Source organism: Spizellomyces punctatus, assembly GCF_000182565.1.
Source record: "Spizellomyces punctatus DAOM BR117 chromosome Unknown supercont1.14, whole genome shotgun sequence".
In the NCBI taxonomy this organism is placed as follows: domain Eukaryota; kingdom Fungi; phylum Chytridiomycota; class Chytridiomycetes; order Spizellomycetales; family Spizellomycetaceae; genus Spizellomyces; species Spizellomyces punctatus.
The window spans coordinates 542,701-556,215 of NW_015971550.1; the positions used below are offsets into that span (position 1 = coordinate 542,701).

Genomic DNA, 13,515 nt, shown 5'->3' on the forward strand with positions numbered 1-13,515 from the left:
CGTTCCAAGATCTTGTAATCACATGACCAAGCATCTGAAAGTTCAACTTGTATCGTTTGAACGATGAACAAAAAGTATACGTTTGGGTTGAATAAAACAAGGCCATTCATGCAGGCAGACAGCACACATGCACATGGAGAGATAGGTATATGGTGCTTTTGGGCTTTTTTCCTTTTGAATGGAATTGGAGCGGTAGATGCAGAGGCAGCAAAAGGGAAATCGGGCAAACGCAAGCAAACAAAGAACATGGAGAAGGGAACTTGATGCATTCTGACTTTTTGCATCTGGCAATTCTTTCCCGTCATCGCAGCAGCCATCTTGCAATAGTTTGTTCAAGATTCTTGTTTATATTTCCATCAGCGATGATGGGCGTATCAGATCAGCTAAGCACACACGGCCTACAAACGCATTTGCAGATCTGCTTTGCATTTCCTGACGGGCTTTTCCTTTTTGTAATTGGGAACGTTTGGACAATAAAAGGATTGGGGGTGTAGTGTGGTTACTGGTAAGTTGCCGTCTGGAGGCGTTCGATTTGCAGGAATTGGACCGATTGAGGATTGGTGGAGAGGGGATGCTGGGTTGGAACTGATCGCGGCTGGAGTGCAGAACAGTGTTTAACATGCGTTTTTCAGCAGTTCCAAAAGGCACCCGCCTATTCTCTTGGCCTTTCCATGCCAAAGCCCCTTGACCGTCCGGGAGCAACTCTGGAATTCGCTCTTCCACCACCCTGCAGCATAACGACGACGGATGAGCATGCCTCCTCGCAGCTCACGTTACCGAGTGTCGTACATCATTAAGGAGGATTATGGCGAAAAACAACTGCACCGCGCTGGAATTAACAGCCTCGTGTTAGACGAGACGACACCGACCGAACTAGATGGTCAGGCAGGTGGATTACTTTACACGGCGGGACGGGATTCCATCGTCAATGTTTGGGAATGCCACATTGATAAGAAACGATATGATAAAGTGGTCAAAGAGCGGGAAATAAAGTTGCGAATGCAACATCATGTTCATTCGCCGTATCGCAATGATAGCTTACAAGTTCCCGGTTTGGGAGGTTCAAGAGAGTTGCATAGGTCACGGTCCAATACAGGACGAAAACCTCGATCGCCTTTCCCACATTCTTACTTATCCCCGCAAAGACAGAGTCTCGATAGTGCCTCCCCTACTCTCGTGATTAATGGACCCAACGGGTCGGGAGGGTTGCAACTGGTGCAGGAACCCGGGTCGAGTGACGAAGATATCCATGATCATCATGGACCCATGCTGGACCACGAGGCTGGACAATCAATGGTGGAATCACCTGGGTCTGCAAACTCTCCACTGGACACCCCTGCCGAGGGGATGGTCTTTGGATCTCCACCAGAAACAGGTCGGCCGCCTCTCCCCCCAAATCACCTGCCAAATGACCCAGGATTCAAACGAGACGAAATGGGATTTTTGCGTAAAACGAGGAGTGTGACATTTGGAGGAAAGTCGTCATCTTCGTTGATAATGCAAGGTGGAGTTCCTGCCGTTCCAAAGAGCTTTTCCTCTATGGATATTGATCGGGTGTTGGCTGCTCGTGGCAATGGGGTGCGTTACCTGCACAACATTTTTCCCGGCTAATGTGCAATAATGAACATTCATGAATAGCACCAGCAACCCCCAGCGACCCTCCGACGCTCCTTTCAACACCATAGTGACTGGGTCAATGACATTGCCCTCTGCAATCATAACCAACATCGTCAGTATGACCTATTGTGGTTTTTGCATCTATGCTCTTCTTAACATCCCCACAGTAATCTCGGCGTCCAATGATCGCACCATCTACGTAACAAGCACAATCGCACCCTCCTCTCCCATTATGATTGGACATCATTCCGACTATGTAAAGTGCCTGGCGTATTCAAAGCATCGCGGTTGGGTTGCTTCGGGTGGACTCGATCATCGGATATTGTTGTGGGATTTGGGAGAGGGGAGAGGACTCCAGGGGGGCCTGAGCGTGAGTGATACCGCTGAAGGTAAATGAATGTGATTTTGAAATTTTGTGCGGATTGGTAAGTCGCTGACTTGTGCGCAGTGGTATTGAACGAGACGTCACCAAAGACATCTGTGTACGCTCTTGCGTGTAATCCTGCGGGGAATGTCCTAGTGTCGGGGTCGCCTGACAAGGTACTGCTTACCATACGTGTTTCTTGTTTGGACTAGGCCACTGATGCGTCTTTCTAGATTGTCAGAGTCTGGGATTTTGCGCAAGGAAAGAATGTGATAAGATTAGCGGGACATACCGAGAACATTCGATCCGCGCTTGTCAGCGACGATGGAAAATGGGTAAACTCAGCTTGTTGGCGTACTGCACATTCATCGTCTAAAAACGTCCATCAAGGTCCTCTCCGCCTCTTCCGACGCCACTATCAAACTTTGGTCCCTCGCCATGCCCCACCGCCCTATGGTGACCTACACTCATTACGAAGACTCTGTTTACTGTCTCTACTCGTCTCATCCCGACTTGGACACGTTTTGGGCAGGGGGAAGGGACGGATGGGTCACTAAATTGTCGAGGAGACGCATGGTGGAGAGTAGTGCGCTTTCATCGCGGAGTGTGGATGATGAGTTGGTGGATTGTGTTGCGATTTGTAAAGAGACAGGACCAGTCAATAAGGTATGTTTGCACTTTTTCTGTCGCTTCCGGTGCGTTTTGTTGATTTCATTCGATTTCAGATTGTGGCAATCAATGACATGTACATTTGGACAGCCACCGCCAGTTCTAGCGTTAAACGATGGGTGCGTGCCTTTCATCTCCTCCATGACCAAAGTTCTATACTCAATCTCATTCTAGCGCGACGTGCCATTCCAACACGTCCAACTCGCCAAGCCCGGCATGGTCCACGATACCACCGATGAAACGGATCCTGTCATCATTCCTTCGAACGCCATTATCCGTCCTCCCACAGCCCTTGACGACGCCGCTTCCATGCGAAGTTATCGCCCTTTCTCGACTTATTCGGTGGATACGTTTGCTACTGGTGGTGTCTCTCTCATTCCCTTGCGCGGTGAAGACGAGGAGGAGCCACCCATTGAACCCGCGTGGAAGGAGCCAGATGGTATCGTTCAAGGTAGGTCCCACCCTCCGTCCTTTTCTCAAAGGCCAACATTAATCCGCTTATAGGTGCACCGGGTATATCCAAATGCACCATTCTTAACAATCGGCGACATATCATTACATTGGATACGGAAGGGGAGGTGGCAATGTGGGATATCATCCAATGCGTCAAACTAAAAAATTTTGGAAAGTTGGACTTTGAGGAAGTAGTGAAGCGAACGAATACCGTGGAGTGGGTTGCGAATTGGTGTAGTGTTGATACGCATAATGGGGTAAGTTGGCAGTTTAAAGTGCGTGTTTTATATTCGGATAAAGTGCTGATGGAGTGGCATTTAATTAGGTTTTGACCATTCATTTGGACGAAAGCAAGTGCTATGAAGCCGAGGTATATCACGATGAATGTGGCGTATCTGCCAAAGCGCCCAATGAGGAGCAGAGGGGTAGGTTCAGTAGCTGTTGTTTACCTACCGCATACTTATCCCTTCTGCAGTCAACCTAGGAAAATGGGTCCTCACCTATCTTTTTCGCAATTTCATTAATGCATGGTACTCGCCACGCCGGTCCTCGCTCGACGCTACTGGGGCATCACCACCGCGTCCACCCGACAATGAACGCCCCTCAACCATTTCCATGCCTTCCCAAACATTTGAGGGTGACCTGCTGCGGGTGCATATGACGCCGTCCGTCGTGAGTCCTACCATTATGGAGGCCACGACAGGGTATTTTGACGGGGAGCCGATGCGGAAATCTTTGGATACAGTTGGATCTGTCTCGGCCAGTCTGACAACGGAATCTACGAAAAGCGTCCGCTCGGAACCCGTCCTGTCCATCCCACCACCTCCTGAATCTGTTCCCCAACCCGCCGCCTTTAGCTCCGCTAATTCCCTCAGTTCCCTCTCCTCCATCCCTAGCACCGATTTGGCACCACCCAAATCCGCTCCACCGGACATGGAAGCCCTCCCACCGCCTATCCCGCCTTCTCCCCCGTCACGCCCCAGCACGCCCCCCTCAATTCCCCCATCGCCGTCAGCAGGAGACCGTACACCATCGTTTATGGATAAATTCAAGTTGCACGTCCGGCGACGAACAAGTTCGAGCAAGAGCGAAGAGCTTGAGAATGGGAAGAAAAAGTGGCTTGATAGGACCGGCTCAAAGGGGAGTCGGATGGGATCTGCGAAGCGGGAGGACGAAGGAGAGAATGGTGATTCTCGGGAGCAGGACGAAAGACAGAACCGTGAGCCATTACCAGCGCTGCCCCACCCTCCTCTCCGCAGCGATTCTATCACCTCACACATAAATACAACCGAAACTCCACCCCTACGCCTCCCTCCTGCACTCCCCGTTCTCATATCCATTGAAGAATCTTCCGAAGCTGCCACTTACCTCGATATTTACCGTGGTATGGTCGGCGCGATGGGCTGGGTCGAGGAACTCACTCGTGTCGAGAAATCCCTACCACCCTGGGTATTTGAGACCGTCGTCGAAGGCAAACCCCTCCCCATCAAAGAAAGTTCAAAGCTCAGTTTTGGGTTATCCCCGATGGACAGTATGGAAGAATTACCAGGTGGAAACCCGCGTCTCTCTGCCAACCGCATGCTCCGCATTCGTAAATTGTCAGCGTATGTGATTGAGAGGCTTGGACTGGATGTACCGAGTGGATTGAAGCCAGAAGAGTTTGTGCAAATTTGGTGTGGAGACGAGTGTTTGCAGCCAGATATGACTCTTGCGACTGTTCGGCATTGTGTTTGGAAGGGAGTTGGGGAGGTTGGGTTAAAGTATCGAATGAAAACATAGAATAGGGCAAGATGTTTTGTTTTTGTTTTTTTTTGTTGTGATTGAAATTGATTGAGTGTTCCGCTGTTTAAAGCTGCCAATACATGGAGAATGGTGCAGTTGCGGATGGAGATTTTGGTGTATTTTTAAGTATAGATGTATGGATTGGTTTGCATATTTTTGCTCGTCGTTATACAAATGAGTGGCATTTGGGCCAACAGACCTACATGCAATGATAGTGTTTTGTTTTCATTTGCTTGCATTGGGTTTGGCTTTTGTGATGTGAATCAAGTGCGTGCCGCTCAATCGAGAACAAGCATAGAGTATCTCTTTTCTGAATGAAATGTTTGACGGATGATGGTCGCTATTGATATTGCTGGATACTCGACAATGTAGTATTAATACCAAATTGTGGAAACTTTTAATGTAAACCTGTTTGTAAGTCGCTGAATACATTCGAAGACAGGATACAGCGAGCTGGCATGGAAAATTGGGAAAGGATAGCAAAGGCCTCTGATGTTTATTAACATGCCGCCCTTGTCCAAGGTTCCTGTTACTTGAACTACTTAGTAAGTCGTTCTACCGTACTCATAACGCAAGTTAATAACTCATTTCCCAAGTGTAATATCGAATGTCAGACGAGGATGCCAGTTTGTTTATAATGAAATGATCTGAAATGTTAAACAGACAAGAGAGGAGCGCCCAATCGTCTCTTTGACGTCCCAATTGGCTGAGGATATACTGTGATATGCATGACAAAAGTCTTTGAAATGTCCTCACAGATTGGAATCCACACTTGGTTCAGATCAATCTTTTATGAAGCAGCAACCCACTGCAAAACACCAATCACACCCCCCAATCCAATCGGTACAATCGGTGGCCACTTCCAAAATCCAACCGTCACAAACGTCAATCCCACCACTGCCACATAATACGGGTACGCACCAACAGCCGCTCCACTCGGTTTATTCGAGATGGCTTTTTGCCAGAGGATCCATGTCCCTGTGTATACCAACCCCACTGCTCCGGCTGTCACGCCGTCCAAGATCACACGGACAATGCGACGTTCGCGGAGAGTGTTCCAGATGGGGAGGAGACCGACCATGAGGAGCATGCCGGGTAGGAAGATGCCCGCCCAAGCGAGCAGGGCGCCGAGGATGGAAGATTCTTTTCGATAGGCAAGAACTCCAACGTATACTAGAGCGAGTGTCATCATTTGTGTTGGTTAAGAACACACACAAAATTGTACTTGCCAGAAAAATTAAATAAGGGCCCAGGTAGTGCATTGATCAGTGCGAACCCGAGAAGAAACTCTTGATTTGTGAGCCATCCTGGCGCGACAACCCAAGTCTGCAAGAGAGGAACAAGGACAGCTCTATCCTATTGATGAGCGCCCATCTTGAATTGTTACTCTTTAGAATGCAATACTCACCCTCCTCCAAACGTGATGGCACCTAAAGAATTGAGATGCATGTTATCATGCGTGGCGCTCACATGCAGCAGGAAATGGGTATTATGCAATCATACCGACAAGGTAGAACGTGAAGAAAATATCTAAAGCTCTTGGTAGCCGCGGTACGGACCTGACACCGATAGATACAATTAAAATGGCGCCCCACACCAATAGCACCACAATACCTATTCGAGGTGTGTAGGTAAGAGTTAGTGGGGCGGGCTCCGGTTCGGGTTCTGGTAGCGTGTTGGGTACTGCGGTGGGGACGCGGCGGCGGGATACGGTAGATATTGTGTCCTCTCGAGTGGAAGGGACGATGGTGATGGAGGAGTGAATAGGCGCAATTGTGGTGTGCTCCTCTTGATTGTTGGACGGTACATCCGCCATCGCGATCTCCCCTTCGGAGGTACATATCTCTGAGTGCACTGAGCCATTGTCTTCAACGGCAGGATCATCTCCCTTCAAGCCCCGTCGTCTCTTCACTTCCTCCCACCGCTGTGCACCATAATCCACCCAATCTTGCCCCCAATACTCAAAGAAAACAGTCAACAGCCCCCCTGCTACCATCGTAACTGGAAGGACAAACGGCTTGCTCGAACAGATTGACGCGATCGCACTTGCCAAACAAATAAACCGTTGGAGTTCGGTTCGTATGATTTTGGTCGATAGTCTGTAGGCTGCTAGGGCAATGAGACCGACTGCAGCTGATACGAGACCGTTTTGGAGGGAGGAGAGCCAGAGTGGAAGGGTTGCACCTGCTTTGGCGATGCTGCTGGCGCCAAAGAAGAGGATGATGGCTGCCGGTGTTCTGTACATGACGTGATTTAGCAAGCGGGAAAGGCGTATGCAACAATCAAGTAAGAACCTACGACCAAACAAAGAAAGAAACAACAGCAGGAAAGATGCCACTTCGTATCAACGCAATTGCAAAACTCATTTGAGCAGATCCCGGCCCCGGCAATCCTATACACAACCAGATTAAACGTTGCCAAAACTCTCTACATCCTTTGAAGGCAACCCTCACCCTGACAAATCCCAAACAACTCTGCAAAAACCGAATCCGATAGCCATTTTCTCCTTACAACGAATATTTCATGGTACAAGGCGATGGCAGCGTTGGGTCCACCAAATGTAATGTATCCCAATGGCGTGTAAATCTTGACGATTTCCCATAGTTTTTTCAGAATGGCCGACACCATTTTTAAGAAGAGAAACAACGAGCAAGTCCATCTTTTAAATGAAATAAATAAAAGACGAGTTGGAAAAGCATCTCTCGCGACCTGAGGCTTGGATGACGAGTGCGGCTTGTGTGGCTTGTCGCGTTCTTCGCTCACGTAATCTGACTTTTGGAACACACTGGCATTGAAGGAAGCTACGAACGCAATATCAAAGACGGCAAATGGATAAGGATTGGAAGCTTGAGAATGTCGCTGGCATATCATTATCAGCTGCTTCTATAGAATATTGCTAATGTCGGTGTCAATTGTTATGTGCATTCAGCATACGATGAAAGGTTCATGTTTGTGGACACTAACGAGTAAATGCTATAAATCTGCCAGCTTCTTGACGAGTTTCCCTAGGAATGACATTGGGTAACTGCTTCTTGCCGGGTAACAGCCGTCTCTTTGATATACTCCTCAACTGCTAAATTGACATCTGCCAAATGACCTCAAAACTATACCAGAGGTGGGCTTCATACTCCGTAAAGTTGAGTCCAAAATAGAAAAAGTCAAATAGAAAACGTTCTTCCGCTCGTTCTCGGGCTGTGTTTGATAAGTGTTGATCTCGCTGGTCTAGAGGACAAAATACAAGAAACGAAGAGTGACAGGTTGCGGGGCGATAGCAAATGTCAATTCTGACAGCAGCTGCCAACTGGAATAATGTACTCTTCACCCAAGACAGTCTCTTTTTCATAAAATCCATTACATCCAAAGTTGCCGACAATTTCCCATATTTTTTCTATATAAACCATCTATAGATATAAGAACCATTTACATATGTCCTGACCTCATCGACCCACATCTCCATATCATTCTTCTCCCTGATGAACAGACATCTTCCTAGTGTTGAAGGCATTGGTGGCATCTTTGTGCCTTGCCACCAATAATTGAAATCGACTGGCGATCAATACTGAAGACTTGGATGGTGTTGTTTTTCTCGTCCGCGAAAGTTCGGTAATAAAAATGACTGATGATCGTTACAAAGACAGGAACATTGGTCGTTTCCTGCAACAATTAATACACAACCAAGAACATGCAAATCCGTGACATACCTTTCCTCTAACATATGACCAAGGAATCTCTCACTGAGGTATCGTATCGGCTGAGGTTCCTGCACTCGCTGAGACTTCGTACACGGATACGTGGTGCCGCTGGTCTGTGTCAACACTTGAGAGAGACGAATTAGCTCATCATGGCTGTGGCTACTCGATAATGGTGTCAACCAGCCTAGGGAGCGGGCCTTCCATTTTTTCTCCCGTGTATGGCAATGAAACGGAACGAAGCATTGCTCAAGGGTTCAGTGGCCCGTGGAACTGCCATGTCGAAAAGAGGAAAAGGCGACAAATTGCAGGTAGGAAGCTAAAGTCGAAGCGCGCTGATGTGGTGATGTGTACAAAGGAAAATCGGTCAGGTTCAGAGAGGGCATTGCCATGTTTCTTGGGTGTTTACATATCCACCGTAATTCCTATTTCGCCAATGGCTTCACTAAAAAAATAGTGGTGTATTTCAACGCTTTTTATGCAGGCAGAGACTTGATTGATCGTCAAGAGGTCAACGCCTATCTTGTCGTTACATTTAATGGTAAAAGGTTTGTCAAGCTTCAGTGAAGATCTCGTAGGAAATGGATCATTCAAAGAAGTTCTTGGGTAGCTACGGTGGGCTTGATACTCTGCCTCCCACTTGACACTGCGATGGTCTGTAGGCAATGACTTTTTCATGGAATAGGCAAATCGCAACCAAAGCAAGTAAGCCGAGGTGGATCTTCTCGCATTGGCATCTTGGGCTGCATAAGCAGCGTCGCAGATGTGTCGCACTAGAAACGCGGCTCAGAGACGACCGCAGGCGGATCTAAGACAGCGGCTTCAACCTCCGCCCCGAAGACGGGTTTATGAATAGCTTTCTGTTGAGATCACGCAGCGGAGAGAAAAAAAAAAGAGGGAAAGCAGGAGACACGCAGAAAGAGAGTCCCCGATGTGGGGATGAATCAATGTATAAAGTCTAATATAGGGAACCACGCATCTACCACTGAGACCCATTCTATTCTACCGCTGACTTACATATATCCATCCCGCAAACGTCAGTCGAGGAGCCGAAGATCGATCCTGGCACCAGTAGTTTCTGACTTAGAGATCACTGTAGTCAAACTCTTGAGTCGCGCAGGAGAGGTCAAGGCTGCCAAGATGATCCAAAATTGAACAGATTTCTGCAATCTCCAAATGCCCCATGCCATCGTTCAGCAAAGTCTTGCTTGTTTATAAGCTCTCATCTTCGTCTCTTGGCGGTCTCTCTAGGAATGACACTGGGCAACGGTTTCTTATCAGGTAACACCATTTCCGTCCTTGCCTTGGGATCCATAAACAGCGTCTCCTTGCTATAATACTCGAGTGGTAAATTCCCATCTGCTAAATGCGGGTTCATGACCAAAAACTGCTTAAACTCTTCCGGAGGTGGCTTCATGCTCCGTATCCCATAATTCACAAGTTGAATCCAAAAATAAGTCAATGTCAAATGAAATGTCTTTCCGTTCGTTCTCGGACTGTGTTTGATAAAGTGTTCAATCTTGTCAAAAATTAGATTCTTGCCTTTTTGTCGTCCTTCGCGGGTGAGATAGAGATAGGCAATGCGGAGATGTGTGTAATGGTCCCAGGTATCGAGGGTGCACGCGTCGAGTTGGCTGAGAAAGACGTCGTCGGGATCATCTTGCCGTAGGAGCCATTCTTCGAGTTTGGTTGAGAGGGAAGTAGTAGAAGAGGGATTGGGTGGTTGTGAGACACTTGGTGCCTGTGGGGTGACGATCTGCTCTGTGAGCCATTCGAAGGCTTCCGGTAGCCCTGTTTGGCTCAGGTGGGGTTCAAGGGCCCGGGAAGGGTATACTGCAAAGGCCCTGTTGCCTACTGTCGGAGCAAATTTCTCTCGAATCTCCAAAGTGCCCATGGCATTCGGCAAATCCTGCTTGTTTGCAATGCTATTTAACTAATGTCAATCAATTGTTTTAGAGAGGCAAGTAGCATTTTGCGGCACGCACACAATGACAGGGATGCGCTGATCACCAACGTCCGACAGAGCCGCAATCTCTGTTAGCATGGCCCTAAATTCTTCTACGGCTTCCGGAAACCGTTCGCGATCATTCGAGTCGACAATGTACATCAAACCCGACAGGCCCGAAAAGTAGTGTCGCCAGAGGGGTCGAATCTTGTCGCATCCGCCCACATCCCATAACGAGACGCTGACCGTACCCGCCCGTGTCTTTATGCTCGTCTTTTCGACATTGAAACCAATTGTGGGGATGGTTGTGATAATCTGCACAGCATTGTCAGCAACGATTCCCCTTGTGCACTCTGCGCGGCTAGCACCACCTCGGTAGGGTCCAACACCAAGCGATACAGAATAGTTGTCTTTCCACAAGCGTCAAGTCCCAGAATAAGCAGTGTTCGGTCGGCGCGTGCAGGCAGCCATTTGCCAAAGAGAGTCCGGAGGGTTTCCATAAAATAAAAAAACCTCAAAGTAACGTCAGATGGAAATGCCTGGACGGAAAAGCTCAAAAAAGTCGGACGAAAGTCTTGTCCGTTCGCGACTGTCACGTGACTGCGCAGTAAGACGCGTCCCTGGCCGTGGCTTATCTCCACGTCATCCGTCGATCCCCTCCTTTTGACCCTCTTCGTCCCCGCCTTGTCCGCCATCTTGCAGCAGCAGCAAGCTTATCCAAACTAACACGGCTTTCACAATGATGGCTACAGTGCTATTAGAGACTACTCCGGAAAACCCCGCCGTCGAGGCGTGCGTAGAGGAGATGAAAACACATAACTCGCCGCGTCGACGAACTGTTGGTGGGCAAGCCAAGGAGGAGAAGAGGGAAGCTTCCCCACACGGTCAAGGCTCTCCAAAGAGACAGGCAAAGCTGTCAACATATTCCCATACATATGTTGTCCATACAGCGATTCGGGCGTCTCCTCTTTCCAAGGAGGTGAGTCCTTGTGTGATATTAGCATTATCTCTGGTTAGGTGCTGACAGGGTTCTGTAGAGTCCTGAACAAGACTATAGAGGATTCCTCAACTTAGCACTCCTTCTTCTTGCCGTCTCCAACATCCGTCTCATTATTGAAAATTACATGAAATACGGGTTCCTCCTCTCGCATCCATTCTCCAACCTCCGACTCTCGGACGTCCAATGGGCTTGCGTTAGCTGGGCTTTTCAGGGGGTAAGCTCTTTCTACTGCTTGCTTCCAACATTATGATTCTGACATGTATGTTAGATGAACGTTTTGGCCGCATATGCGACGGAGAAATGGGCGACGAGGGATATCCGGACGGACCGCCCTACACGCAAAATGGTCCGGTTGATTTATTTTATCAATATTGGACTCACCATTACGATTCCTACGTTGATCGCGTATACAATATGGAATCCGGTGCGTGCTTCTTCTTATTATTCATTTTCCTGCATCTTTCATAACATTTGGACTTAGGCAATATCAGCTCTCAGTCTCTTCTCCGCGGCCATTCTTATGCTAAAACTCATATCTTATGGCCTTGTTTGTGGCGATATGCGCCGTGAAGCAGCCTGGAAAATTGTACCACATCGATGCGAGGATCTCACATCCAAGGATGCCAGGCTCAACACGGCGGAATTCGACATCAATATGACCTATCCGTTGAACATTACGCTAGGAAATTTGCTGTACTTTGTGTTTTGTCCAACTTTGGTAAGTGGCTGATGTACAGCTTTGTGGTTTAGGTTGACAAGCCTGATGTTTAACTTATGGCGCATAGTGCTATCAACCCGTATACCCGCGCACACCTCGGTTCCGCAGTATTTTCTTTTTTAAACGCTTGATGGAGTTCTCAATCGGGATGGCCGCAATATATCTGCTTGGAGTTCAATATGCAGGTACAAACACTTGAGCTACTGTTGCAAGGTCTTGACAGCAGGGGTTTCGGGGATGTACACAGCTCACCCATATTAAATGCGCAGCTCCCACACTTCGCAACTCCCTACAAGCCCTTGACAAACTAGATTTCGTTCATCTCGTCGAGCGCGTTCTCAAACTGTCAGTCATCAGCGTCGTAATCTGGTTATTGATGTTTTATTGCTTTTTCCACTGTGCTTTGAATATGCTTGCGGTAGGTTGCTCTTTTGGCGCGTTGCTGTGAATCCTTTATTTATTGGCTCTGTAGGAAGTTATGCGGTTTGGTGATCGACGATTCTACCTTACGGTACGTACGCGGTTTCTCTCCTCAAAATATCCATTGTTCACTCACCTAAGCACACCGTCATAGTGGTGGAACGCACGAGACATTGCCGAATACTGGCGACTCTGGAACACCCCAGTCCACAACTGGGGTAAACGGCATATATACATGCCTCTCATTATCAAACACAAGGTTCCCCCCATGGTGGCCAGTATCGCCGTTTTTACCTTTTCCGCTATTTTGCATGAGTTGTTGATTGGTGTTCCAACGCGTTGTGTGAATGGATGGGCGTTTTGGGGGATGATGATTCAGCTGCCTTTGATACTCCAAACGAGGGCGTTTGAACCCCTACGTAGGCGGAACGAAAAGCTGTTTGATACCATCGGGAATTATATGTTTTGGATATCTTTTACCATAGGTTTGTTCATCTTTTTTATTCATTGCTGGTGATGAATGTACTAATGAGAGTTGTAGTGGGACAACCGACATGTGTTCTGGTTTACTACAGTCATTGGTATAAGGTACGCTCATTGGTATTCGTTGCGTTTCTATGCAGGTTGGTTAACCGGTCTTTAGCGAACGTATCTCTCGTGATGTCACAGAATAGAGGGCTTTATGCGGAGTTTGTAAGAGTATAGTTTGACTGTCAAGTATATCGTATCAAGGCATCGGAAAACAGTAATATAGTTCTTTTCACATGGCCATTCTCTAAAGGAAAAAGGCAGAGGATCATGATGTGGGCCAATGTGGGTCAGCAGTCAGTTTGGAGGATAAATGCCGAATGGTTGTAA

General features: G+C 47.9%; 4 protein-coding genes across 4 annotated transcripts; 2 read left to right on the forward strand and 2 right to left on the reverse strand.

Moving 5' to 3' along the window:
• The first annotated feature begins 397 nt into the window (after positions 1-397).
• SPPG_07158 (uncharacterized protein) lies at positions 398-5,221 on the forward strand. The gene is made up of 12 exons (XM_016755332.1): positions 398-505; positions 633-1,578; positions 1,639-1,729; positions 1,785-2,006; positions 2,066-2,157; positions 2,215-2,316; positions 2,372-2,647; positions 2,707-2,769; positions 2,825-3,101; positions 3,155-3,360; positions 3,429-3,528; positions 3,579-5,221. The coding sequence occupies exons 2-12, from the start codon at positions 748-750 to the stop codon at positions 4,880-4,882; spliced, it is 3,564 nt and encodes a 1,187-aa protein (XP_016605736.1). The 5' UTR covers positions 398-505; positions 633-747; the 3' UTR covers positions 4,883-5,221.
• Positions 5,222-5,507: 286 nt separating this feature from the next.
• On the reverse strand, positions 5,508-7,533 carry SPPG_07159 (uncharacterized protein). The gene is made up of 6 exons (XM_016755333.1): positions 7,339-7,533; positions 7,184-7,277; positions 6,389-7,122; positions 6,294-6,315; positions 6,115-6,236; positions 5,508-6,058 (listed from the first exon to the last, which is right to left on the reverse strand). Exons 1-6 carry the CDS (start codon positions 7,511-7,513, stop codon positions 5,676-5,678), a joined length of 1,530 nt encoding a protein of 509 aa, XP_016605737.1. The 5' UTR covers positions 7,514-7,533; the 3' UTR covers positions 5,508-5,675.
• A 1,957-nt stretch (positions 7,534-9,490) lies between these two features.
• On the reverse strand, positions 9,491-11,049 carry SPPG_07160 (small GTP-binding protein domain). The gene is made up of 3 exons (XM_016755334.1): positions 10,891-11,049; positions 10,560-10,834; positions 9,491-10,499 (listed from the first exon to the last, which is right to left on the reverse strand). Exons 1-3 carry the CDS (start codon positions 11,017-11,019, stop codon positions 9,797-9,799), a joined length of 1,107 nt encoding a protein of 368 aa, XP_016605738.1. The 5' UTR covers positions 11,020-11,049; the 3' UTR covers positions 9,491-9,796.
• A 163-nt stretch (positions 11,050-11,212) lies between these two features.
• SPPG_07161 (uncharacterized protein) lies at positions 11,213-13,428 on the forward strand. The gene is made up of 10 exons (XM_016755335.1): positions 11,213-11,498; positions 11,557-11,733; positions 11,788-11,943; positions 12,001-12,237; positions 12,305-12,422; positions 12,507-12,655; positions 12,710-12,748; positions 12,812-13,142; positions 13,199-13,245; positions 13,301-13,428. The coding sequence occupies exons 1-10, from the start codon at positions 11,259-11,261 to the stop codon at positions 13,316-13,318; spliced, it is 1,512 nt and encodes a 503-aa protein (XP_016605739.1). The 5' UTR covers positions 11,213-11,258; the 3' UTR covers positions 13,319-13,428.
• The last annotated feature ends 87 nt before the right edge of the window (positions 13,429-13,515 follow it).

Bases quoted from the DNA above. Each gene is read 5' to 3' on its own strand.
- SPPG_07158 (XM_016755332.1), top strand. From the start codon at position 748: ATGAGCATGCCTCCTCGCAGCTCACGTTACCGAGTGTCGTACATCATT. The intron at 2,648-2,706 runs GTATGTTTGCAC...ATTCGATTTCAG, and splicing joins AGACAGGACCAGTCAATAAG to ATTGTGGCAATCAATGACAT. The intron at 3,529-3,578 runs GTAGGTTCAGTA...TCCCTTCTGCAG, and splicing joins GCCCAATGAGGAGCAGAGGG to TCAACCTAGGAAAATGGGTC.
- SPPG_07159 (XM_016755333.1), bottom strand. From the start codon at position 7,513: ATGGTGTCGGCCATTCTGAAAAAACTATGGGAAATCGTCAAGATTTAC. The intron at 7,123-7,183 runs GTAGGTTCTTAC...CGTCATGTACAG, and splicing joins GTTTCTTTCTTTGTTTGGTC to AACACCGGCAGCCATCATCC. The intron at 6,237-6,293 runs GTGAGTATTGCA...TCAATAGGATAG, and splicing joins GCCATCACGTTTGGAGGAGG to AGCTGTCCTTGTTCCTCTCT.
- SPPG_07160 (XM_016755334.1), bottom strand. From the start codon at position 11,019: ATGGAAACCCTCCGGACTCTCTTTGGCAAATGGCTGCCTGCACGCGCC. The intron at 10,835-10,890 runs GTGGTGCTAGCC...AATGCTGTGCAG, and splicing joins TGGTGTTGGACCCTACCGAG to ATTATCACAACCATCCCCAC. The intron at 10,500-10,559 runs GTGCGTGCCGCA...TTAGTTAAATAG, and splicing joins CAGCGCATCCCTGTCATTGT to CATTGCAAACAAGCAGGATT.
- SPPG_07161 (XM_016755335.1), top strand. From the start codon at position 11,259: ATGATGGCTACAGTGCTATTAGAGACTACTCCGGAAAACCCCGCCGTC. The intron at 12,238-12,304 runs GTAAGTGGCTGA...TATGGCGCATAG, and splicing joins TTGTGTTTTGTCCAACTTTG to TGCTATCAACCCGTATACCC. The intron at 12,656-12,709 runs GTAGGTTGCTCT...TTGGCTCTGTAG, and splicing joins GTGCTTTGAATATGCTTGCG to GAAGTTATGCGGTTTGGTGA.